This window comes from Mobula hypostoma, chromosome 10, assembly GCF_963921235.1.
Source record: "Mobula hypostoma chromosome 10, sMobHyp1.1, whole genome shotgun sequence".
Classification (NCBI taxonomy): Eukaryota; Metazoa; Chordata; class Chondrichthyes; order Myliobatiformes; family Myliobatidae; genus Mobula; species Mobula hypostoma.
In genome coordinates this window covers 41,567,595-41,591,927 of record NC_086106.1, presented here as the reverse complement: position 1 = coordinate 41,591,927, position 24,333 = coordinate 41,567,595, and the positions used below count along the sequence as shown (strand labels likewise).

The 24,333-nt window shown below is 50.4% G+C and overlaps 1 protein-coding gene across 1 annotated transcript in view; it reads left to right on the top strand.

Annotated features, from left to right (window-relative positions):
* The first annotated feature begins 4,398 nt into the window (after positions 1 to 4,398).
* The window catches only part of LOC134352522 (calpain-8-like), a 197,783-nt gene continuing 177,848 nt past the window's right edge, over positions 4,399 to 24,333 (top strand). The window contains exon 1 of the mRNA XM_063059788.1: positions 4,399 to 4,664. Within this exon, the coding sequence (XP_062915858.1) occupies positions 4,437 to 4,664 (228 nt within the window). The 5' untranslated portion in view covers positions 4,399 to 4,436. The remainder of the gene's footprint in view (positions 4,665 to 24,333) is intronic.

The following is a 24,333-nucleotide window of genomic DNA, read 5'->3' as shown; positions in this document are numbered from 1 at the left end:
AGCAGAAAATGCAATTCATAGAATTAGGGATTCAAGAACAAAAGTGATAAAAAATAAGCCAAGTGAAATTCAAGAAGCTTTTGAAATGTTTTACGAAACTCTATATTCCAAAGTTCCAGGGGGAAGCATAACCCAAATTGACACCTTCCCGAATTCTTTAGAGTTACCCACTTTAAGCAAAGAACAAAATAGAATGATGACTGCTGACATAACTGAAGCTGAACTAAAAACTGCAATTAGTAGGTCACCAGGATCAGATGGATATACGGCAGAGTGGTGTAAAGAGTTTAGAAGTGAGTTAATTCCTGTTTTACTCCCCATACTGAACTGGGCCCTAAGAAAGGCGCAAATGCCACCCAGCTGGAAGGAGGCGATAATCTCAGCTATACTGGAAAAAGGCAAGGATGAAATGGAATGTGGGCCATTTAGACCAATATCTGTTCTTAATGTGGATTATAGAATATTTACCTCCATCATGGCCAAACAATTAGAAGAGTTTCTACCCACACTGATACATAATGATCAGACAGGTTTTATACAATAACGCCAAACACAAGACAATATACGAAGGACACTTCACATTATGGATCATATTTTAAAAAAATGAAATTGAAGCAATAGTTATAAGCGTGGACGCTGAAAAGATTCAGTTAATTGGAATTTTCTTTACGGAGTTTTACATAGATTTGGTCTACAGGACACAATTATTAAAACTATGCAGGCACTATGCAACAATCCTTCTGCCAGGAATAAAATCAATGGATATTTATCTAATAGTTTTACCCCAGAAAGGGGCATGAGACAGGGTTGTGCATGGGCACCGCTACTCTTCTCATTATATCTGGAACCGTTAGCTCGATACGTCAGACAAAATGAAGATAACAGGGGAATTACTATTAAAGGGACAGAGCATAAATTGGCCTGTTCCGTGGATGACATTTTGATCTATCTAGGGCAACCAACATACTCTTTACCTAAATTGATGCAATCCTTTGAACAATATGGCCAATTATCAGGATACAAGATCAACATAGATAAAGCCCAACTACTTTCATATACCTATAGCCCACCAAGAGAAATTGAAGGTAGATATCCTTGGGCATGGCAAACAGAGTCCGTCAAATATTTGGGCATTATTATGCCAAAAGATTTCGCAAAGTTATCAGAATGCAATTATCAGCCTGTATATAAAAAAATTAAGGAAGATATAACAAGATGGAACCTAATTCCTTTTCTTGGTCTCAGTTCAAGGATTGAATCTATTAAAATGAATATACTACCCAGACTACTATATTTCTTTCAGACCCTACCAATAGAGATTAACCAAAATCAATTCAATGAATGGAACAAGATGCTATCAAGATATATATGGCAAGGTAAAAGACCTAGGGTTCGTCTCAAAACTTTGCAATTAGCAAAGGAAAAGGGGGGATGGGGCCTTCTCTCGGAGATTATTATTTTGCAGCACAGTTGGGAGCCGTGATATGCTGGTGCAACCCATCATATAACGCTCAATAGAAAAACATTGAGGAGAGGATACTTTCCATCCCCATACAGGCAATTTTGGCTGATAACAACCTATAAAGTTACATAAATAATATTGACAACCCATGGGTGAAATGGACTCTTAAACTATGGAAAACTATTTTAAAAGAATATAAACTAGAGAGTGACATTGCAATTCTTAAATGGTGTGCATATGACTCGGATTTTACGCCGAATAAACTGGATGCTAGATTTAAGGACTGGACAGCTAAAGGAATAACAGCTATTTGCAATATAATGAAAGAAGGAACATTGTTCAGTTTTGAAATGCTCAAAGCAAAACACTTACTAGAAAAACAAGACTTTTACCAGTATTTACAGAATCGACAGTGTGTTAATAGGATGGTTAAAAATGTAACCAAGGCAAGTACATGTCTGATGGAGCTATTTAGAAAAGCATATCATTCAGACAACGGTAGTAAAATAATTTCACAGAAATGGAGGGAGTTCGGGTGGAAAAACTTGATAAGATATTTTATTACACCCTCTCAGAAATCCCATTATAATAGTAACTCCCCTGCTTGCTGGAGAAATTGTGGAAATCAAAATGCAAACAATTATCATATTTTGTGGGAATGCCCCGAGTTATCAAAGACTATTAGAGTGGGATACATAATGCCCTACAAGACATCTTTAAATGTGAAATACCCTTAGAGAGTAAGACCATATATTTTGGGTGTATGCCTCAAGAATAGTTGAAAAGAGACAAATATTTAATGAATGTACTGCTGGTGGCTGGTAAAAAGACCCTTACCAAGAAATGGTTATCTCAGGAGAGCCCAACTTTAAATGTATGGATGGAAATTACAATGGACATTTACAAAATGGAGAAGATAACAGCATCATAAGTTGGAACAATTTTATTCATATGGAAAAAATGGTTTAACTACATAACACCTCATAGGCCTGATTTTATTCTCACAAGTCAATGAATACGTTGTAAAAAAAATCACTCCCTACTCTGTACATAGTTTTCTTCTTTTGATTGTTCTTTCTTTCCTCTCCTTTCTATAAGTGTATACCTCAGATCAATATTATGTGGAGATTTGTGACAAATATTATATGATATATATGTACAGTATCTGAAATACATCTTCTGGAAATGTTTGTTTGATGATGAAATTCAATAAAAATAAATTACAAAAAAAAACACAAGAGATTCTGCAGATCCTGGAAATCCAGAGCAACACACACAAAATACTGAAGGAAATCAGCAGGTCAAGCAGCGTCGTTGAAATGAATGAACAGTTGGTATTTTGGACCAAGACACCTCATCAGAACTGGAAAGGAAGGGGAAAGATGCCAGAATAAAAAGGTGGGGGGAGGGGAAGGGGGACAAGTTAGAAGTGATAGATGAATTGAAGTGGCTGAAGAAGAATAGAAGAAGAGGGAAAAAATGATGGGAGGACAGAAACACTTATTACCCCTCAACCATCAGGAAAAAGGTACAGGAGCCTCAGGGCCCACACCACCAGGTTCAGGAACTGTTATTAAACCTCAACCATCAAGAAGGAGGTACAGGACACTCTTTCAAGGACTCTACAATTCATGTTCTCAGTATTATTAATTAATTAATCTCTTTATTTATTTGTTTGATTGTTGGTTTATTTGTATTTGCAAAGCCTTTCTTTTGCACCTTGGTTGTTTATCAGTCTTTCTGTTCAGTTTTTCACTGATTCAGTTGTGTTCCTTTTGTATCTACTATGAATGCCTACAATAAAATGAATCTCAGGGCAGTATATGGTGTGTATACATTCTTTGATAATAAACTGACTTTGCCTTTTGAGTCTCTGTTTTACACAAGGAAGTTTGAAATCTGACATATTTTATGTCGAACAGATGTAGAGACCAGAGGAGGTGTCTGTGATCGGTGGGGATTAGGGAACATCTCTGACAAGCAATGATCCTGCTAGCTGGGAGAGGGTGATGAGGGCTTGATCTGAGGTGGTGTACGAAGGTGATGACTGAGGACAGGTGACTGCCGAACATGATGAACAGTTGAACCTTGCCATTGCTTTGGGTGGGACATGAGCGAGAGGATGGAACGGAAAGGGAGGGAGAGGGAGAGGAAGGAGGAGTGGGGAGGAAGGAAAAGGGCGGGGGTGAGGAAGGAGCTGGAGAGAACACGAAGGGACAACAAGGAGGTGAACAGAGAGATTGAGAATATCTGACAGGGACGGGGAGAAATGAGAGTGTGAGAGGAAGGGACGGAGGGAGGGAGGGGCAGAGAGAGGAGAGTACATGAGGGGATGGAGGGAGGGAGGAGAGTGTGTGGGAGGGGTGGAGGGAGGGGAGTGTGTGGGGGGCAGAGGGAGGGATTAGTCTATGGGAGGGGTGGAGGGAGGGAGGAAAGTGTGTGACGGGGCAGAGGTAAGTAAGAAAATGTGTTTCAGGTGTGGAGAGGAAGGGGAGTGGGTGGGAGGGAGCAGTGGGGTAAGGAGACTGGGAGGGAGGAGAATATGTGGGACAGAGGTGGAAGGAGGAGAGTGTGTGGGAGGTGCAGAAGGAGGGAGGAATGTGTGGGAGAGGGGGTGGAGGGAGGGGAGTGAGTGGGGCAGAGGTTGGGAGGAGAGTGTGTGGGAGGGGCGGAGGGAGGGACAAGTGTGTGGGATTGGTGGGGGGGATTAGAGAGTGTGTGAGGGGGTGGATGGTGAGACGAGGTGTGTGGGGGCGGATAGATGGAGAGTGTGTGTGGGGGCAGAGGGAGGGAGGAGTGTGTGGGATTGGTAGGGGATTAGAGAATGTGTGGAGGAGGAGAGGAGGGTGTGTGGGCGCGGAGGGAGGGAGGGGACTATTTGAAGGGGCGGGGTGGAGGGAGGAGAATGTGTGAGAGGACTGAGTATGGATAAAAGGGAAGTCCTGAACCGGTCGGTCGCAGTCCCGACGGTGCGATGGGAAACTCCGACTCCTCGTTCGCTACTGAGCCTTGGGTCCCGGTCGATACGGTGGCCAAACCCGGGTCCCAGGACAATCCACTCAACTTCAGGCGCCAGAACTTCGAGCGGATCCGCGACCAGTGCCTGCGTGATGGCCAGCTCTTTGAAGACCCCATATTCCCGGCGGACGAAGCGTCTCTCGGCAATATCGATGAGTCCAAGATCAAGTGGCTCCGACCCAAAGTGAGTAGCGGCGATCGGCACCAGATCGGGTGCGGGCGGAAAGCAAGGGAATGGGTGTTGCTCGGCTCCAAGCGACAAATAAACTGGGAACTTCGTGTCTCCTGACTTAGAAACATAGAAAACCTACAGCACAATACAGGCTCTTCGGCCCACAATGCCGTACCGAATATGTACAGTACTTACTTTAGAAATTACCTAGTTTTACCCATAGCCCTCTATTTTTCTGAGCTCCATGTACCTGTAAAAGACCCTATCGTATCCACCTCCACCACCGTCGCCGGCAGCCCATTCCACGTACTCGCCACTCTGCGTAAAAAACTTACCCCTGACATCTCCTCTGTACCTACTTCCAAGCACCTTAAAACTGTGCCCTTTCGTGTTAGCCATTCCAGCCCTTGGAAAAAGCCTCTGACTATCCACACGATCAATGCCTCTTATTATCTTATACATCTCTATCAGGTCACCTCTCATCCTCTGTCGCTCCAAGGAGAGAAGGCCAAGTTCACTCAACCTATTCTCATAAAACATGCTCCCAATCCAAGCAACGTCCTTGTAAATATCCTCTGCACCCTTTCTATAGTTTCCACATCCTTTCTGTAGTGTTGAAACTAGAACTGAGCACAGTACTCCAAGTGGGGTCTGACCAGGGTCCTATATAGCTGTAACATTACATAGTTTGAGGGAACTGTCGGTTTTTTTCCACTGTGTGTGTGTCAGTCTTTACAGGAGGTGTCAGAGAGTGTGTCAGTCTTTACAGAGGGTCCTGGGTTGTGTCAGTATTTACAGGCAGTCCCTGGAAGTAAGACCATAAGACATAGGAACAGAATTAGGCCATTCAGCCCATCGAGTCTGCTCCACCATTCCATCATGGCTGATCCCCGATCCCACTCAACCCCAAATACCTCCCTCTCCATATCCTTTGTTGCCCTGATCAATCAGGAAATTATCAATTTTCACTTTAAATGTACCCACAGACTTCGCAGTCTGTGGCAGAGTATTTCACAGATTCACTACTCTCTGGTTAAAAAAATTCCTCCCTACCTCTGTTCTAAAGGGTCACCCCTCAATTTTGAGCCCGTGTCCCCTGGTTCTGGACACACCCGCCACAGGGCACATCCTTTCCATTTCCACCTTATATAACCATATAACCATTACAGCACGGAAACAGGCCATTTCGGCCCTTCTAGTCCATGCCAAACTCTTACTCTCACCTAGTCCCACCGACCTGCACTCAGCCCATAACCCTCCATTCCTTTCCTGTCCATATATCTATCCAATTTTACTTTAAATGTCAACATCGAACCTGCCTCAACCACTTCTGCTGGAAGCTCGTTCCACACAGCTACCACTCTCTGAGTAAAGAAGTTACCCCCCATGTTACCCCTAAACTTTTGCCCTTTAACTCTCAACTCATGTCCTCTTGTTTGAATCTCCCCCATTCTCAATGGAAAAAGCCTATCCACGTCAACTCTATCAATCCCCCTCATAATTTTAAACACCTTTATCAAGTCCCCCCTCAACCTTCTATGCTCCAAAGAATAAAGACCTAACTTGTTCAACCTTTCTCTGTAACTTAGGAGATGAAACCCAGGCAACATTTTAGTAAACCTCCTCTGTACTCTTTCAATTTTATTGACACCTTTCCTATAATTCGGTGACCAAAACTGTACACAATACTCCAAATTTGGCCTTACCAATGCCTTATACAATTTCAACATTACATCCCAACTCCTATACTCAGTGCTCTGATTAATAAAAGCCAGCATACCAAAAGCTTTCTTCACCACCCTATCCACGTGAGATTCCACCTTCAGGGCACTATGCACCATTATTCCTAGATCCCTCTGCTCTACAGCATTCTTCAGTGCCCTACCATTTACCATGTATGTCCTACTTTGATTAGCCCTACCAAAATGTAGCACCTCACATTTTTCAGTATTAAACTCCATCTGCCATCTTTCAGCCCACTCTTCTAACTGGCCTAAATCTCTCTGCAAGCTTTGAAAACCTACTTCATTATCCACAACGCCACCTATCTTAATATCATCTGCATACTTACTAATCCAATTTAGCACCCCATCATCCAGATCATTAATATATATGACAAACAACATTGGACCCAGTACAGATCTCTGAGGCACACCACTACACACTGTCCTCCAATCTGACACAAAGTTATCCACCACTACTCTCTGGCATCTCCCATCTAGCCACTGCTGAATCCATTTTACTACTTCGATATTAATGCCTAACGATTGAACCTTCCTAACTAACCTTCCATGTGGAACCTTGTCAAAGGCCTTACTGAAGTCCAGATAGACAACATCCACCACTTTACCCTCATCAACTTTCTTAGTAACCTCATCAAAAAATTCAATAAGATTTGTCAAACATGACCTTCCACGCACAAATTCATGTTGACTGTTGCTAATCAGACCCTGTCTATCCAGATGATCATATATGCCATCTCTAAGAATACTTTCCATCGATTTACCCACCATTGATGTCAAACTCACAGGTCGATAATTGCTAGGTTTACTCCTAGAACCCTTTTTAAATGATGGAACCACATGAGCAATACACCAATCCTCTGGCACCATCCCCGTTTCTAATGATATTTGAAATATTTCTGTCAGAGCCCCTGCTATTTCCACATTAATTTCCCTCAAGGTCCTAGGGAATATCTTGTCCGGACCCAGAGACTTATCCACTTTTATATTCCTTAAAAGCGCCAGTACTTCCTCTTCTTTAATCGTCATACTTTCCATAACTACCCTTCTTGTTTCCTTTACTTTACACAATTCAATATCCTTCTCCTTAGTGAATACTGAAGAAAAGAAATTGTTCGAAATCTCCCCCATCTCTTTTGGCTCTGCACGTAGAAGTCCACTCTGATTCTCTAAGGGACCAATTTTATCCCTCACTATCCTTTTGCTATTAACATAACTGTAGAAAACCTTTGGATTTATTTTCACCTTGCTTGCCAAAGCAGCCTCGTATCTTCTTTTAGCTTTTCTAATTTCTTTCTTAAGGTTCTTTTTACATTTTTTATATTATCTTATCTCGTCCTTTCAACATTCAGTAGGTTTCAATGAGATCCCCACACATTCTTCTAAATGCCAGTGAGAACAAGCCCAAAGCTGCCAAACTCTCCTCATATGTTAACCCCTTCATTCCCAGAATCATCCTCGTGAACCTCCTCTGGACTCTCTCCAATGACAACACATCTTTTCTGAGATATGGGTCCCAAAACTGTTGACAATACTCCATGTGTGGCCTGACTAGAGTCTTATAAAGCCTCAGCATTATCTCCTTTTTTTTTACATTCTATTCCCTTTGAAATAAATGCCAACATTGCATTTTCCTTCTTTACCACAGACTCAACCTGTAAATTAACCTTCTGGGAGTCTTGAATGAGGACTCTCAAGTCCCTTTGCACCTCTGATGCTTGAACCTTCTCCCCATTTAGATAATAGTCTGCACTATAGTTCCTTTTACCAAAATGCATTATCATACATTTCCCAACACTGTATTCCATCTGCCAATTTTTTGCCCATTCTTCCGATTTGTCTAAGTCCTCCTGCAATCACATTGCTTCCTCAGCACCATCTACTCCTCCACCTATCTTTGTATCATCTGCAAACTTTGCTACAAAACCATCAATTCCATTATCTAAATCATTGACAAACAATGTGAAAAGTAGCAGTCCCAATACTGACCCCTGAAGTACACAACTAATCACTGGCAGCCAACTGGAAAAGGCCCCCTTTATTCCCACTCACTGTCTCCGGCCTGTCAGCCATTCCTCTATCCATGCCAGTATCTTTCCTGTAATGCCATGGGATTTTATCTTGTTAAGTAGCTTCATGTGTGGCACCTTATCAAATGCCTTCTGAAAGTCCAAGTAAATGACATCCACTGCCTCTCTTTGTCCACCCTGCTTTTTACTTCCTTGAAGAGTTCTAACTGATATGTCAGGCCAAGTTTCCCTTTAAAAAAGCCGCATGACTTTGGCTTTATCGTTAGTCTCCACTTCACCTGTGAGCTGGCTGGGGTGATATATTGCACCCGGTGCTCCCGATGCGGCCTTCTATATATTGGCGAGACCCGACGCAGATTGGGAGACCGTTTCACTGAACACCTATGCTCTGTCTGCCAGAGAAAGCAGGATCTCCTAGTGGCCACACATTTTAATTCCCCATCCCATTCCCATTCTGACATGTCTATCCACGGCCTCCTCTACTGTAAAGATGAAGCCACACTCAGGTTGGAGGAACAACACCTTATATTCCGTCTAGATAACCTCCAACCTGATGGCATGAACATTGACTTCTCTAACTTCCGTTAATGCCCCACCTCCCCCTCATACCCTATCCATTATTGCCCATCCTCTGGACTTCCCCCCTCCCCCTTTCTTTCTCCCCGGACCTCCTGTCCCATGATCCTCTCATATCCCTTTTGTCAATCAACTGTCCAGCTCTTGGCTCCATCCCTCCACCTCCTGTCTTCTCCTATCATTTTGGATCTCCCCTTCCCACTTTCAAATCTCTTACTAGCTCTTCTTTCAGTTAGTCCTGACGAAGAGTCTCGGCCCGAAACATCGACTGTACCTCGTCCTAGAGATGTTGCCTGGCCTGCTGCATTCACCAGCAACTTTGATGTGTGTTGCGTGATACTGATTTGTGTGACTTGTGCTTCTCCCTCTCAAATTGCAGTATGAATTCAACCATATGATGATTACTGCTTCCTAAGGGTTCCTTTACCTTAAGGTCGCTTATAAAATCTGAATTATTACACAACATCCAATATAAGATAGCCCCTCCCCGATTAGGCTCAAGCACAAGCTGCTCTAAAAAGCCATCTCATAGGCATTCAACACATTCCCTCTCTGGTGATCCAACACCAACCTGATTTTCCCAATCCCCTTCCATATTGAAGTCCCATTACAATTGTGACATTGCCCTTATTACATGCCCTTTCCAGCTCCCTTCACAATCTCAACCCCACATCTTGGCTACTATTTGGAGGCCTATATATCATTCCTATAATGATTTGTTTACCCTTGTAGTTTCTTAACTCCACCCACAAAGATTCTATGTAACCTTTATCTAAAGATGTAATTCCATCTCTTACCAACAGATCCACACCACCGCCTATGCCTTCCAGTGGATCCTTTCTATATAATGTATTTCTTTTGATGTTAGGATCCCAACTATGACCTTCTTTCAGCCACAATTCAGTGATGCTCACAGCATCATACTGAGCAATCTCTAATTGGGTCACGAGTTCATCCACCTTATTCTGAATGCTACATGGATTTAAATACAGCACCTTAGTCCTGCACTCTTTACCCTTTTGAATTTTGCCTCTGTGGTACAATTTAACTCTTTACTCTGTCTGCATTTATACCAAGTCATTGGCTTGTCCTTCCTTACATTTATGTTATACCCATCATCTGCTTGTAAACCTGCTGGCTCATCCTCAGCTCTATCACACTGGTTCCCATCTCCCTGCCATTTTAGTTTAGACCACTCCCAACAGCTCTAGTAAACCTGCCCGCAAGAATATTGGTCCCTCTCGGTTTCAAGTGCAAGCTGTCCCTTTTGTGCAGGTCACATCTGCCTAGAAGAGGTCCCAATGATCCAGAAATCTGAATCCCTATCCCCTGCTCCAATTCTTCAGCAATGCATTTATCTGTCACCTTATTCTATTCCTATCCTCACTGTCGCGTGGCACAGGCATCAATCACGAGATTACTACCCTTGAGGTCCTACTTCACAGCTTCCTTCCTGACTCCCTGTATTCTATTTTCAGAACCTCCTCTCTTTTACTACCAATGTCGTTGGTACTAAAATGTACCACAACTTCTGGCTGTTCACCCTCCCTTTTCAGGATATTGTGGACACGTCCAGAAACATCGCAGATCCTGACACCTGGGAGGCCACCTACAATCCGTGCTTTTTTCCTGTGTCCATAGAATCGCCTATCTGTCCCCCCAACTATAGGGACTCCCATTACTGCTGCCATCTGCTTCGGTTCCCCACCCTTCTGAGCCACAGAGCCAGAATCAGCGCCAGAGGCACAGACGCTGTTGCTTCTCCCAGGTAGCTCCCCGCCTCAACTGTCCTCAAAATGGAGTATTACTGTAGAGCGGGACAGCCACAGTGGTATTCTGCACTATCTTCCCTCTCTTGACAGTCACCCATTAATCTGTCTTCTGTAGCCTTGGGGTGACTATCTCTCATCCTGTCTATCATCTGCCCACTTTCCCTAATGGTACTGAATGTCGCACACAAAATGCTGGAGGAACTCAGCAGGCTAAGCAGAATCTATGGGAAACCGTACAGTTGACATTTTGGGCCGAAACCCTTCAGCAGGATCTAAGTGTGTCAATATTTACATGGGGTCCCAGGGAGTTTATCAGTGTTTACAGGGGGTCCCAGGGACTGTCGGTACTTATAGGAGTCGGTATTTACATGGGGTCCTGGGGAGTGTATTGGTGTTTACAGGGGGTCCTGGGTAGTGTGTCTGTATTCACAGGGGATCCCGGGTAGTGTGTCTGTATTCACAGGGGGTCCTGGGTAGTGTGTCAGTGTTTACAGGGGGTCCCAGGAAGTGTGTCTGTGTTCACAGGGGGCCCTGGGGAGTGTGTCTGTTTTCACAGGGATCCCAGGAAGTGTGTCTGTATTCACAAGGGGCCCCGGGGAGTGTGTCTGTTTTCACAGGGGCCCTGGGGAGTGTGTCTGTATGCACAGGGGACCCCGGGGAGTGTGTCCATTTTCACAGGGGTCCTGGGTAGTGTGTCTGTGTTCACAGGGGTCCTGGGGAGTATGTCTGAGTTCACAGGGGCCCTGGATGTCATAAGGTGGTGGCTGGGAACGGACCCAAGTGCAAGACACAGACACTGAAGTACTAGGGACAGGACTAGAATACAGGGTGAGGGCAAGGACATAGACTCGAAAACCGGAAACCCGGAACAGGACTGGACAAGAGAGCTAGGAGCCCGGGCTTGGACTCTGAGCTAGAGACTGGGCAAGGACCCAGAACCTGGGTCTTGCCTGTGGCTCAGACCCCAGAACTAGGCAAGGACGTGACTTGGCTGGCAGGGCGGATGAGGCTGGAGTCTTGAGACTTGAGATGAGGCTTGAGACTTGGCTTGGGGCGAGCCTTGGCTAGAGACTTGAGGCAAGGCTGGAGACCAGAGACTTGAGACTAGAGAATTGGGACAAGGCTTGAGGCTTGGGGTCTTGAAGCTCCTCCTGGGCAGGGCGCGGTACTCCTGGGCAGGCCGCAAATCTCCACCCAATGAAGGCAAGGGACAGGAAGGGACAGAACCCACTACAGGGTAATGGCAATCTGGCCTGCCTTACCCGACGGAGGGCAAGGGACAGGAAGCGACAGGACCCACCACAGGGTAACGGCAATCTGGCCTGGCTTACCCGACAGAGGCAAGGGACAGGAAGGGAACTAGGTACTGGGTGGCTCCAGGACAAGACTGCAGGCGAGATGAGGCAAGAGTTACCTTCAGACAAGGCAAGGCAAGGCTTCAGGCAAGAAAACAGAAGGTAGGAGAAGGGATACGAGGAGTAAGGACAAGAGCAATCCAGCAGCCAGACCCTGGTCTCTGGAGGTATTTATGCAGCCAGCCCCAACGAGAATCAGCTGCCTCAATTAGTGCTCAACAGGAACAGAAACAGGGTAGACAGGAAAACCTGGAGAAAGGGTCGATGGACCGGACCGTGAATCGGAATGCGGACTTCACGGACCGGACCATGACACTGGGGAGTGTAAACAACAGGAATTCTGCAGATGCTGGAAATTCAAGCAACACACATCAAAGTTGCTGGTGAACGCAGCAGGCCAGGCAGCATCTGTAGGAAGAGGTGCAGTCGACGTTTCAGGCCGAGACCCTTCGTCAGGACTAACTGAAGGAAGAGTGAGTAAGGGATTTGAAAGTTGGAGGGGGAGGGGGAGATCCAAAATGATAGGAGAATACAGGACGGGGAGGGATAGAGCCAAGAGCTGGACAGGTGATAGGCAAAGGGGATACAAGAGGATCATGGGACAGGAGGTCCGGGAAGAAAGACAAGGAGGGGGGGACCCAGAGGATGGGCAAGAGGTATATTCAGAGGGACAGAGGGAGAAAAAGGAGAGTGAGAGAAAGAATGTGTGCATAAAAATAAGTAACAGATGGGATACGAGGGGGAGGTGGGGCCTAGCGGAAGTTAGAGAAGTCGATGTTCATGCCATCAGGTTGGAGGCTACTCAGACGGAATATAAGGTGTTGTTCCTCCAACCTGAGTGTGGCTTCATCTTTACAGTAGAGGAGGCCGTGGATAGACATGTCAGAATGGGAATGGGATGTGGAATTAAAATGTGTAGCCACTGGGAGATCCTGCTTTCTCTGGCGGACAGAGCGTAGATGTTCAGCAAAGCGGTCTCCCAGTCTGCATTGGGTCTCGCCAATATATAGAAGGCCACATCGAGAGCACCGGACGCAGTATATCACCCCAGTCGACTCACAGGTGAAGTGTTGCCTCACCTGGAAGGACTGTTTGGGGCCCTGAATGGTGGTAAGGGAGGAAGTGTAAGGGCATGTGTAGCACTTGTTCCGCTTACACAGATAAGTGCCAGGAGGGAGATCAGTGGGGAGGGATGGGGGGGACGAATGGACAAGGGAGTTGTGTAGGGAGCGATCCCTGCGGAATGCAGGGGGGGAGAGGGAAAGATGTGCTTAGTGGTGGGATCCCGTTGGAGGTGGCGGAAGTTACGGAGAATAATATGTTGGACCCGGAGGCTGGTGGGGTGGTAGGTGAGGACCAGGGGAACCCTATTCCTAGTGGGGTGGTGGGAGGATGGAGTGAGAGCAGATGTACGTGAAATGGGGGAGATGCGTTTAAGAGCAGAGTCGATAGTGGAGGAAGGGAAGCCCCTTTCTTTAAAAAAGGAAGACATCTCCCTCGTCCTGGAATGAAAAGCTTCATCCTGAGAGCAGATGCAGCGGAGACGGAGGAATTGCGAGAAGGGGATGGCATTTTTGCAAGAGACAGGGTGAGAAGAGGAATAGTCCAGATAGCTGTGAGAGTCAGTAGGCTTATAGTAGACATCAGTGGATAAGCTGTCTCCAGAGACAGAGACAGAAAGATCTAGAAAGGGGAGGGAGGTGTGGGAAATGGACCAGGTAAACTTGAGGGCAGGGTGAAAGTTGGAGGCAAAGTTAATAAAGTCAACGAGCTCTGCATGTGTGCAGGAAGCAGCGCCAATGCAGTCGTCGATTCTTTAAAAAAGGAAGACATAATAGTGGAGGAAGGGAAGCCCCTTTCTTTAAAAAAGGAAGACATGATAGTGGAGGAAGGGAAGCCCCTTTCTTTAAAAAAACTGGGGAGTGTGTCTGTATTCACAAGGGTCCCATGTAGTGTGTCTGTGTTCACAGGGGGTCCTGGGTAGTGTGTCTGTGTTCACAGGAGCCCCGGGTAGTGTGTCTGTGTTCACAAGGACCCCAGGGAATCTGTCTTTATTCACAGGGGTCCCAGGTAGTGTGTCAGTGTTTACAGGGGGTCCTGGGTAGTGTGTCTGTGTTCACAAAGGGCCCCGGGAGCATGTCGGTATTCATAGGGGTCCCATGTAGTATGTCTATATTTACAGGGGGTCCCGAGTAGCGTGTCGGTGTACACAGGGGGTCCTGGGAGCGTGTCAGTATTCACAGGGGGTCCCGGCTAGCGTGTCGGTGTTAACAGGGGGTCCCGGGTAGCATGTCGGTGTTTACAGGAGGTCCAGGGGAGTGTATCAGTGTTCACAGGGGGTCCCGGGGAGTATATCAGTGCACGGGGGATCCGGGGTAGCACGTCGGTATTTACAGGGGTCCCGGGGAGTATGTCGGTGTTTAGGGGGGGTCCCAGGGTGTATATCAGTGTTCACAGGGGGTCCCGGGGAGTGTATCAGTGTTTACAGGGGGTCCTGGGGAGTGAGTCAGTGTTCACAGGGGGGCCCAGGGAGTGTATCAGTGTTTACAAGGGGTCCCGGGGAGTGTATCAGTGTTTACAGGGAGTCCCGGGGAGTGTATCAGTGTTTACAGGGAGCACTGAGGACTGTATCTGTGTTCACAGGGGGTCCCGGGTAGCATGTTGGTGTTCACAGGTGTCCCAGGGAGTATATCAGTGTTTACAGGGGGTCCCGGGGAGTGTATCAGTGTTCACAGGGGGTCCGGGGAGTGTATCAGTGTTTACAGGGGGTCCTGGGGAGTGTATGAGTGTTCACAGGGGTCCCAGGGAGTGAGTCAGTGTTCACAGGGGGTCCCGGGGAGTGTGTCAGTGTTCACAGGGGGTCCTGGAGAGTGTGTCAGTGTTCACAGGGGGTCCTGGAGAGTGTGTCAGTGTTCACAGGGGGTCCTGGGGAGTGTATCAGTGTTTACAGGGGTCCCGGGGAGTGTATCAGTGTTTACAGGGGTCCCGGGAGTCTATCAGTGTTCACAGAGGGTCCCGGGAAGTGTATCAGTGTTCACAGGGGGTCCGGGGAGTGTATCAGTGTTCACAGGGGGTCCTGGGGAGTGTATCAGTGTTTACAGGGGGTCCTGGGGAGTGTATCAGTGTTCACAGGGGGTCCTGGGTAGCATGTTGGTTTTCACAGGGGTCCCGGGGAGTGTATCAGTGTTTACAGGGGTCCCGGGGAGTGTATCAATATTTGCAGGGGGCACTGGGGACTGTATCAGTGTTCGCAGTTGGTCCCGGGGCGTGTACGTGTTCACAGGGGGTCCTGGGGTGTGTATCCATGTTCACAGGGGGTCCCGGTGTGTGTATCAGTGTTCACAAGGGTCCCGGGGAGTGTATCAGTGTTCAAGGGGTCCTGGGGCGTGTATCAGTGTTCACAGAGGGTCCCGGGAAGTGTATCAGTGTTCACAGGGGTCACGGTGAGTGTATCAGTGTTCACAGAGGATCCGGGGAGTGTGTCAGTGTTGACAGGTGTCCCGTGGAGTGTATCAGTGTTTACAGTGGTCCTGGGGACTGTATCAGTATTCACAGGGGGTCCCAGGGCGTGTACCAGTGTTTACAGGGAGTCCTGGGGAGTGTAACAGTGTTCACAGGGGGTCCCGGGGAGTGTATCTGTGTTTACAGTTGTCCCGGGGAGTGTGTCAGTGTTCACAGGGGGTCCTAGGGGAGTGTGTTGGTATTCACAGGGGTCCCGGGTAGCATGTCAGTGTTTACAGGGGGTCCCGGGGCGTGTATCAGCGTTCGCAGTGGGTCCCGGACAGTGTAACAGTGTACACAGGGGGTCCCAGGGAGTTTATCAGTGTTCACTGGGGTCCCGGGGAGTGTATCAGTGTTTACAGGGGGACCTGGGGAGTGAGTCAGTGTTCACAGGGGGGCCCAGGGAGTGTATCAGCGTTCACAGCGGGTCCCACATAGTGTTACAGTGTTCACAGGGGGTTCCAGGTAGCATGTTGGTGTTCACAGGGGTCCCGGGGAGTGTATCAGTGTTTACAGAGGGTCCCTCGGAGTGTATCAGTTTTTACAGGGGCTCCTGGGGAGTGAGACAGTGTTTATAGAGGGTCCTGGGGAGTGTATCAGTGTTCATAGGGGGTCCTGGGGAGTGTATCAGTGTTCACAGGGGGTCCCGGGGAGTGTATCAGTGTTCACAGGGGGTCCCGGGGAGTGTATCAGTGTTCACAGGGGGTCCCAGGTAGCATGTTGGTGTTCACAGGGGTCCCGGGGAGTGTATCAGTGTTCACAGGGGTCCCGGGGAGTGTATCAGTGTTCACAGGGGGTCCCGGGGCATGTATCAGCATTCACAGCGGGTCTCGGACAGTGTAACAGTGTTCACAGGTGGTCCCGGGGAGTGTATCAGTGTTCACAGGGGGTCCTGAGGAGAGTATGAGTGTTCACAGCGGGTCCCGGGGAGTGTATCAGTGTTCACAGGGGGTTCCAGGTAGCATGTTCGTGTTCACAGGGGTCCCGGGGAGTGTATCAGTGTTCACAGGGGGTCCCGGGGAGTCTATCAGTGTTTACAGGGGTCTCGGGGAGTGGGTCAGTGTTCACAGAGGGTTCCGGGGACTGTGTCAGTATTCACAGGGGATCCCGGGTAGCATGTTGCTGTTTACAGGGGTCCCGGGGAGTGTGGCAGTGTTTAGGCGGAGTCCCAGGGAGTGTGTCAGCGTTTAAGGGGGCCCCGGGGAGAGTATCAGTGTTCACAGGGGGTCCCGGGGTGTCTATCAGTGCTTACAGGGGTCTCGAGGAGTGGGTCAGTGTTCACCGGGGGTCCCGGGGAGTGTATCAATATATACAGGAGGCCCTCGGGACTGTATCTGTGTTCACAGGAGGTCCCGGGGAGTGTGTCGGTGTTTACAAGGAGTCCTGGTGAGTATATCCGTGTTCACAGTTGTCCTGGGGAGTGTATCAGTGTTCACAAGGGTCCCGGGAGCGTGGCAGTGTTCACAGGGGTCCTGGGGAGTGTATCAGTGTTCACAGCGTGTCCCGGGGTGTGTATCAGTGTTCACAAGGGTCCTGGGGAGCGTATCAGTGTTCACAGGGGGTCCTGGGGAGTGAGTAAGTGTTCACAGGGGGGCCCAGGGAGTGTATCAGTGTTCACAAGGGGTCCCTGGGAGTGTATCCATGTTTACAGTTGTCCCAGGGAGTGTGTCAGTGTTCACAGGGGGTCCTGGGGAGTGTGTTGGTATTCACAGGGGTCCCAGGTAGCATGTCAGTGTTTACAGGGCGTCCTGGGGCATGTATCAGCATTAACAGCGGGTCCCGGGGCATGTATCAGCATTCACAGCGGGTCACGGACAGTGTAACAGTGTTCACAGGGGGTCCCGGGGAGTGTATCAGTGTTCACAGGGGGTCCCAGGTAGCATGTTGGTGTTCACAGGGGTCCCGGGGAGTGTATCAGTATTTACAGGGTGTCCCGCGGAGTGTATCATTGTTTACAGGGGGTCCTGGGGAGTGAGACAGTGTTCACAGGGGGGCCCAGGGAGTGTATCAGTGTTTACAGGGGGTCCCAGGGAGTGTATCAGTGTTTACAGGGGGCCCTGGGGAGTGTATCAGTGTTTACAGAGGGCCCTGAGGAATGTATCTGTCTTTACAGGGCGTCCCACATAGCATGTTGGTGCTCACAGGGATCCCGGAGAATGTATCAGTGTTTACAGGGGGTCCCGGGGAGTGTATCAGTGTTCACAGGGGGTCCCGAGGAGAGTATGAGTGTTCACAGCGGGTCCCGGGGAGTGTATCAGTGTTCACAGGGGGTTCCAGGTAGCATGTTCGTGTTCACAGGGGTCCCGGGGAGTGTATCAGTGTTCACAGGGGGTCCCGGGGAGTCTATCAGTGTTTACAGGGGTCTCGGGGAGTGGGTCAGTGTTCACAGAGGGTTCCGGGGACTGTGTCAGTATTCACAGGGGATCCCGGGTAGCATGTTGCTGTTTACAGGGGTCCCGGGGAGTGTGGCAGTGTTTAGGCGGAGTCCCAGGGAGTGTGTCAGCGTTTAAGGGGGCCCCGGGGAGAGTATCAGTGTTCACAGGGGGTCCCGGGGTGTCTATCAGTGCTTACAGGGGTCTCGAGGAGTGGGTCAGTGTTCACCGGGGGTCCCGGGGAGTGTATCAATATATACAGGAGGCCCTCGGGACTGTATCTGTGTTCACAGGAGGTCCCGGGGAGTGTGTCGGTGTTTACAAGGAGTCCTGGTGAGTATATCCGTGTTCACAGTTGTCCTGGGGAGTGTATCAGTGTTCACAAGGGTCCTGGGGAGTGTATCAGTGTTCACAGCGTGTCCCGGGGTGTGTATCAGTGTTCACAAGGGTCCCGGGGTGTGTATCAGTGTTCACAGGGGTCCTGGGGAGTGTATCAGTGTTCACAGCGTGTCCCGGGGTGTGTATCAGTGTTCACAAGGGTCCTGGGGAGCGTATCAGTGTTCACAGGGGATCCTGGGGAGTGTATCAGTGTTCACAGGGGGTCCCGGAGAGTGTAGCAGTGTTCACCGGGGGTCCTGGGGAGTGTATCAATGTACACAGGGTGTCCCGGGGAGTGTATCAGTGTTCACAGGGGTCCTGGGGAGTGTATCAGTGTTCACAGCGTGTCCCGGGGTGTGTATCAGTGTTCACAAGGGTCCTGGGGAGCGTATCAGTGTTCACAGGGGATCCTGGGGAGTGTATCAGTGTTCACAGGGGGTCCCGGAGAGTGTAGCAGTGTTCACCGGGGGTCCTGGGGAGTGTATCAATGTACACAGGGCGTCCCGGGGCATGTATCAGCATTAACAGCGGGTCCCGGGGCATGTATCAGCATTCACAGCGGGTCTCGGACAGTGTAACAGTGTTCACAGGGGGTCCCGGGGAGTGTATCAGTGTTCACAGGGGGTCCCAGGTAGCATGTTGGTGTTCACAGGGGTCCCGGGGAGTCTATCAGTGTTTACAGGGGTCTCGGGGAGTGGGTCAGTGTTCACAGAGGGTTCCGGGGACTGTGTCAGTATTCACAGGGGATCCCGGGTAGCATGTTGCTGTTTACAGGGGTCCCGGGGAGTGTGGCAGTGTTTAGGCGGAGTCCCAGGGAGTGTGTCAGCGTTTAAGGGGGCCCCGGGGAGAGTATCAGTGTTCACAGGGGGTCCCGGGGTGTCTATCAGTGCTTACAGGGGTCTCGAGGAGTGGGTCAGTGTTCACCGGGGGTCCCGGGGAGTGTATCAATATATACAGGAGGCCCTCGGGACTGTATCTGTGTTCACAGGAGGTCCCGGGGAGTGTGTCGGTGTTTACAAGGAGTCCTGGTGAGTATATCCGTGTTCACAGTTGTCCTGTGGAGTGATTCAGTGTTCACAAGGGTCCTGGGGAGTGTATCAGTGTTCACAGCGTGTCCCGGGGTGTGTATCAGTGTTCACAAGGGTCCCGGGGAGTGTATCAGTGTTCACAGGGGTCCTGGGGAGTGTATCAGTGTTCACAGCGTGTCCCGGGGTGTGTATCAGTGTTCACAAGGGTCCTGGGGAGCGTATCAGTGTTCACAGGGGATCCTGGGGAGTGTATCAGTGTTCACAGGGGGTCCCGGAGAGTGTAGCAGTGTTCACCGGGGGTCCTGGGGAGTGTATCAATGTACACAGGGTGTCCCGGGGAGTGTATCAGTGTTCACAGGGGATCCCGGGGAGTGTATCAGTGTTCACAGGGGGTCCCAGGGAGTGTAGCAGTGATCACCGGGTGTCCTGGGGAGTGTATCAGTGTTCACAGGGTGACCCGGGGAGAGTATCAGTGTTCGCAAGGATCCTGGGGAGTGTATCAATGTTCACAGGGGATCCCGGGGAGTGTATCAGTGTTCACAGGGGTCACGGTGAGTGTATCAGTGTTCACAGGGTGTCCCGGGCAGTGTATCAGTGTTCACAGAGGATCCAGGGAGTGTGTCAGTGTTGACAGGGGTCCCATGGAGTGTATCAGTGTTTACAGGGGGCCCTGGGGACTGTATCAGTGTTCACAGGGGTCCCGGGGAGTGTATCAGAATTTACAGGGGTCCTGGGGAGTGTGTCTGTTTTGACAGGGGGTCCCGTGGAGTGTATCAGTGTTTACAGGGGACCTGGGGACTGTATCAGTATTCACAGGGGGTCCTGGGGAGTGTGTTGGTATTCACAGGGGTCCCGGTAGCATGTCAGTGTTTACAGGGCGTCCCGGGGCGTGTATCAGCATCCACAGCGGGTCCCGGACAGTGTAACAGTGTTCACAGGGGGTCCCAGGGAGTGTATCAGTGTTCACAAGGGGTCCCAGGGAGTGTATCAGTGTTCACAGCGGGTCCCGGGGAGTGTATCAGTATTCACAGGGGGTCCCTGGTAGCATGTTGGTGTTCACAGGGGGTCCCGCAGAGTGTATCAGTGTTTACAGGGGGTCCTGGGAGTGAGTCAGTGTTCACAGGGGGTCCCATGGCGTGTATCAGCGTTCATAGCGGGTCCCAGGGAGCGTATCAGTGTTCACAAGGGTCCTGGGGAGTGTATAAGTGTTCACAGGGGATCCCAGGGAGTGTATCAGTGTTCACAGGGGGTCCCGGGCAGTGTATCAGTGTTCTCCGGGGGTCCTGGGGAGTGTATCAGTGTTCACAGCGTGTCCCGGGGAGTGTATCAGTGTTCACAAGGATCCTAGGGAGTGTATCAGTGTTCACAGGGGTCACAGTGAGTGAATCAGTGTTCACATGGGGTCCTGGGGAGTGTGTTGGTATTCACAGGGGTCCCGGGTAGCATGTCAGTGTTTACAGGGGGTCCCGGGGCGTGTATCAGCATTCACAGCGGGTCCCGGACAGTGTAACAGTGTTCACAGGGGGTCCCAGGGAGTGTATCAGTGTTCACAGGGTGTCCCGGGGAGTGTATCAGTGTTCACAGCGGGTCCCGAGGAGTGTATCAGTGTTCACAGGGGGTCCAAGGTAGCATATTGGTGTTCACAGGGGTCCCGGGGAGTGTATCAGTGTTCACAGGGTATCCCAGAGAGAGTATCAGTGTTCACAGGGGGTCCCGGGGAGTGTAGCAGTGTTCACCGGGGGTCCTGGGGAGTGTATCTGTGTTCACAGGGTGTCCCGGGGAATGTATCAGTGTTCTCCGGGGGTCCTGGGGAGTATATCAGTGTTCACAGGGTGTCCCGGGCAGTGTATCAGTACTCACAAGGGTCCTGGGGAGTGTAGCAGTGTTCACCGGGGGCCCTGGGAGTGTATCAGTGTTCACAGGGGATCCCGGGAACTGTATCAGTGTTCACAGGGGGTCCCGGGGAGTGTATCAGTGTTCACAGGATGTCCCGGGCAGTGTATCAGTGTTCACAGGAGTCCTGGGGAGTGTATCAGTGTTCACAGGGGGTCCCGGGGAGTGTATCAGTGTTCACAGGGAGTCCCGGGGAGTCTATCAGTGTTTACAGGGGTCTCGGGGAGTGGGTCAGCGTTCACAGAGGGTCCCGGAAACTGTGTCGGTATTCACAGGGTATCCCGCATAACTTGTCGATGTCTACAGGGGTCTCGGGGAGTGTGTCGGTGTTTAGTGGGGGTCCCAGGGAGTGTGTCAGTGTTCACAGGGGGTTCCGGGGAGTGTATCAGTGTTCACAGGGGGTCCCGCGGAGTGTATCAGTGTTTACAGGGGTCCTGGGAAGTGTATCAGTGTTTACAGGGGGTCCTGGGGAGTGAGTCAGTGTTCACAGGGGGTCCCGGGGAGTGTATCAGTGTTTACGGGGGGTCCCGGGGAGTGTATCAGTGTTTACAGGGTGCCCTGGGGACTGTATCGGTGTTTACAGGGGGCCCTGGGGAGTGTATCAGTGTTTACAGGAGTCCTGGGGAGTGTATCAGTGTTCACAGGGGGTCCCGGGGAGTGTATCAGTGTTCACAGGGAGTCCCGGGGAGTCTATCAGTGTTTACAGGGGTCTCGGGGAGTGGGTCAGCGTTCACAGAGGGTCCCGGAAACTGTGTCAGTATTCACAAGGTATCCCGCATAACTTGTCGATGTCTACAGGGGTCCCGGGGAGTGTGTCGGTGTTTAGTGGGGGTCCCAGGGAGTGTGTCAGTGTTCACAGGGGGTTCCGGGGAGTGTATCAGTGTTTACACGGGTCCCGGGAAGTGTATCAGTGTTTACAGGGGGTCCTGGGGAGTGAGTCAGTGTTCACAGGGTGCCCTGGGAACTATATCTGTGTTTACAGGGGGCCCTGGGAAGTGTATCAGTGTTTACAGGGGGTCCCGGGGAGTGTATCAGTGTTCACAGGGGGTCCCGCGGAGTGTATCAGTGTTTACAGGGGGCCCTGTGGAGTGTATCAGTGTGTACAGGAGGTCCCGGGGAGTGTATCAGTGTTTACAGGGGGCCCTGGGGAGTGTATCAGTGTTCACAGCGGGTCCCGGGGAGTGTATCAGTGTTCACAGGGGGTCCCAGGTAGCGTGTTGGTATTCACAGGGGTCCCGGGGAGTGTATCATTGTTTACAGGGGGTCCCGCGGAGTGTATCAGTGTTTACAAGGGGTCCTGGGGAGTGAGTCAGTGTTCACAGGGGGGCCCAGGGAGTTTATCAGCGTTCACAGGGGGTCCCGGGGCATGTATCAGCGTTCACAGCGGGTCCCGGGGAGTGTCGCAGTGTTCACCGGGGATCCTGGGGAGTATATCAGTGTTCACAGCGTGTCCCAGGGAGTGTATCAATGTTCACAAGGGTCCTGGGGAGTGTATCAGTGTTCACAGGTGATCCCGGGGAGTGTATCAGTGTTCACAGGGGGTCCCGGGGAGTGTATCAGTGTTCACCGGGGGTCCTGGGGAGTGTATCAGTGTTCACAGGGTGTCCCGGGGAGTGTATCAGTGTTCACAAGGGTCCTGGGGAGTGTATCAGTGTTCACAGGTGATCCCGGGGAGTGTATCAGTGTTCACAGGGTGTCCCGGGGAGTGTATCAGTGTTCACCGGTGGGTCCTGGGGAGTGAGTCAGTGTTCACAGGGGGGCCCAGGGAGTGTATCAGCGTTCACATCGGTGAGTGTATCAGTGTTCACAGGGTGTCCCGGGCAGTGTATCAGTGTTCACAGAGGATCCAGGGAGTGTGTCAGTGTTCACAGGGGGTCCCGTGGAGTGTATCAGTGTTCACCGGGGGTCCTGGGGAGTGTATCAGTGTTCACAGGGTGTCCCGGGGAGTGTATCAGTGTTCACCGGGGGGGTCCTGGGGAGTGTATCAGTGTTCACAGGTTGTCCCAGGGAGTGTATCAGTTTTCACAGGGGGTCACGGGGAGTGTAGCAGTGTTCACCGAGGCTCCTGGGGATTGTATCAGTGTTGACAGCGTGTCCCGAGGAGTGTATCAGTGTTCACAAGGGTCCTGGGGAGTGTATCAGTGTTCACAGGGGAGCCCGGGGAGTGTATCAGTGTTCACCGGGAGTCCTGGGGAGTGTATCAGTGTTCAAAGGTTGTCCCGGGAAGTGTATCAATGTTCACAGGGGGTCACGGGGAGTGTTGCAGTGTTCACCGGGCCTCTGGGGATTGTATCAGTGTTCACAGCGTGTCCCGGGGAGTGTATCAGTGTTCACAAGGGTCCTGGGGAGTGTATCAGTGTTCACAGGGGATCCCGGGGAGTGTATCAGTGTTCACAGGGGGTCCTGGGGAGTGTATCAGTGTTCACAGGATGTCCCGGGCAGTGTATCAGTGTTCACAGGAGTCCTGGGGAGTGTATCAGTGTTCACAGGGAGTCCCGGGGAGTCTATCAGTGTTTACAGGGGTCTCGGAGAGTGGATCAGCGTTCACAGAGGGTCCCGGAAACTGTGTCAGTATTTAGGGGGGGTCCCAGGGAGTGTGTCAGTGTTCACAGGGGGTGCCGGGGAGTGTATCAGTGTTCACAGGGGGTCCCGCGGAGTGTATCAGTGTTTACAGGGGTCCCAGGAAGTGTATCAGTGTTTACAGGGGGTCCTGGGGAGTGTATCAGTGTTCACAGAGGGTCCCGCGGAGTGTATCAGAGTTTACAGGGGTCCCGGGAAGTGTATCAGTGTTTACAGGGGGTCCTGGGGAGTGAGTCAGTGTTCACAGGGGGTCCCGGGGAGTGTATCAGTGTTTACAGGGGGTCCCGGGGAGTGTATCAGTGTTCACAGGGGGTCCCGGGGAGTGTATCAGTGTTTACAGAGGTCCCGGGGAGTGTATCAGTGTTTACAGGGGGCCCTGGGAAGTGTATCAGTGTTTACAGGGGGTCCTGGGGAGTGTATCAGTGTTTACAGAGGGCCCTGGGGAATGTATCTG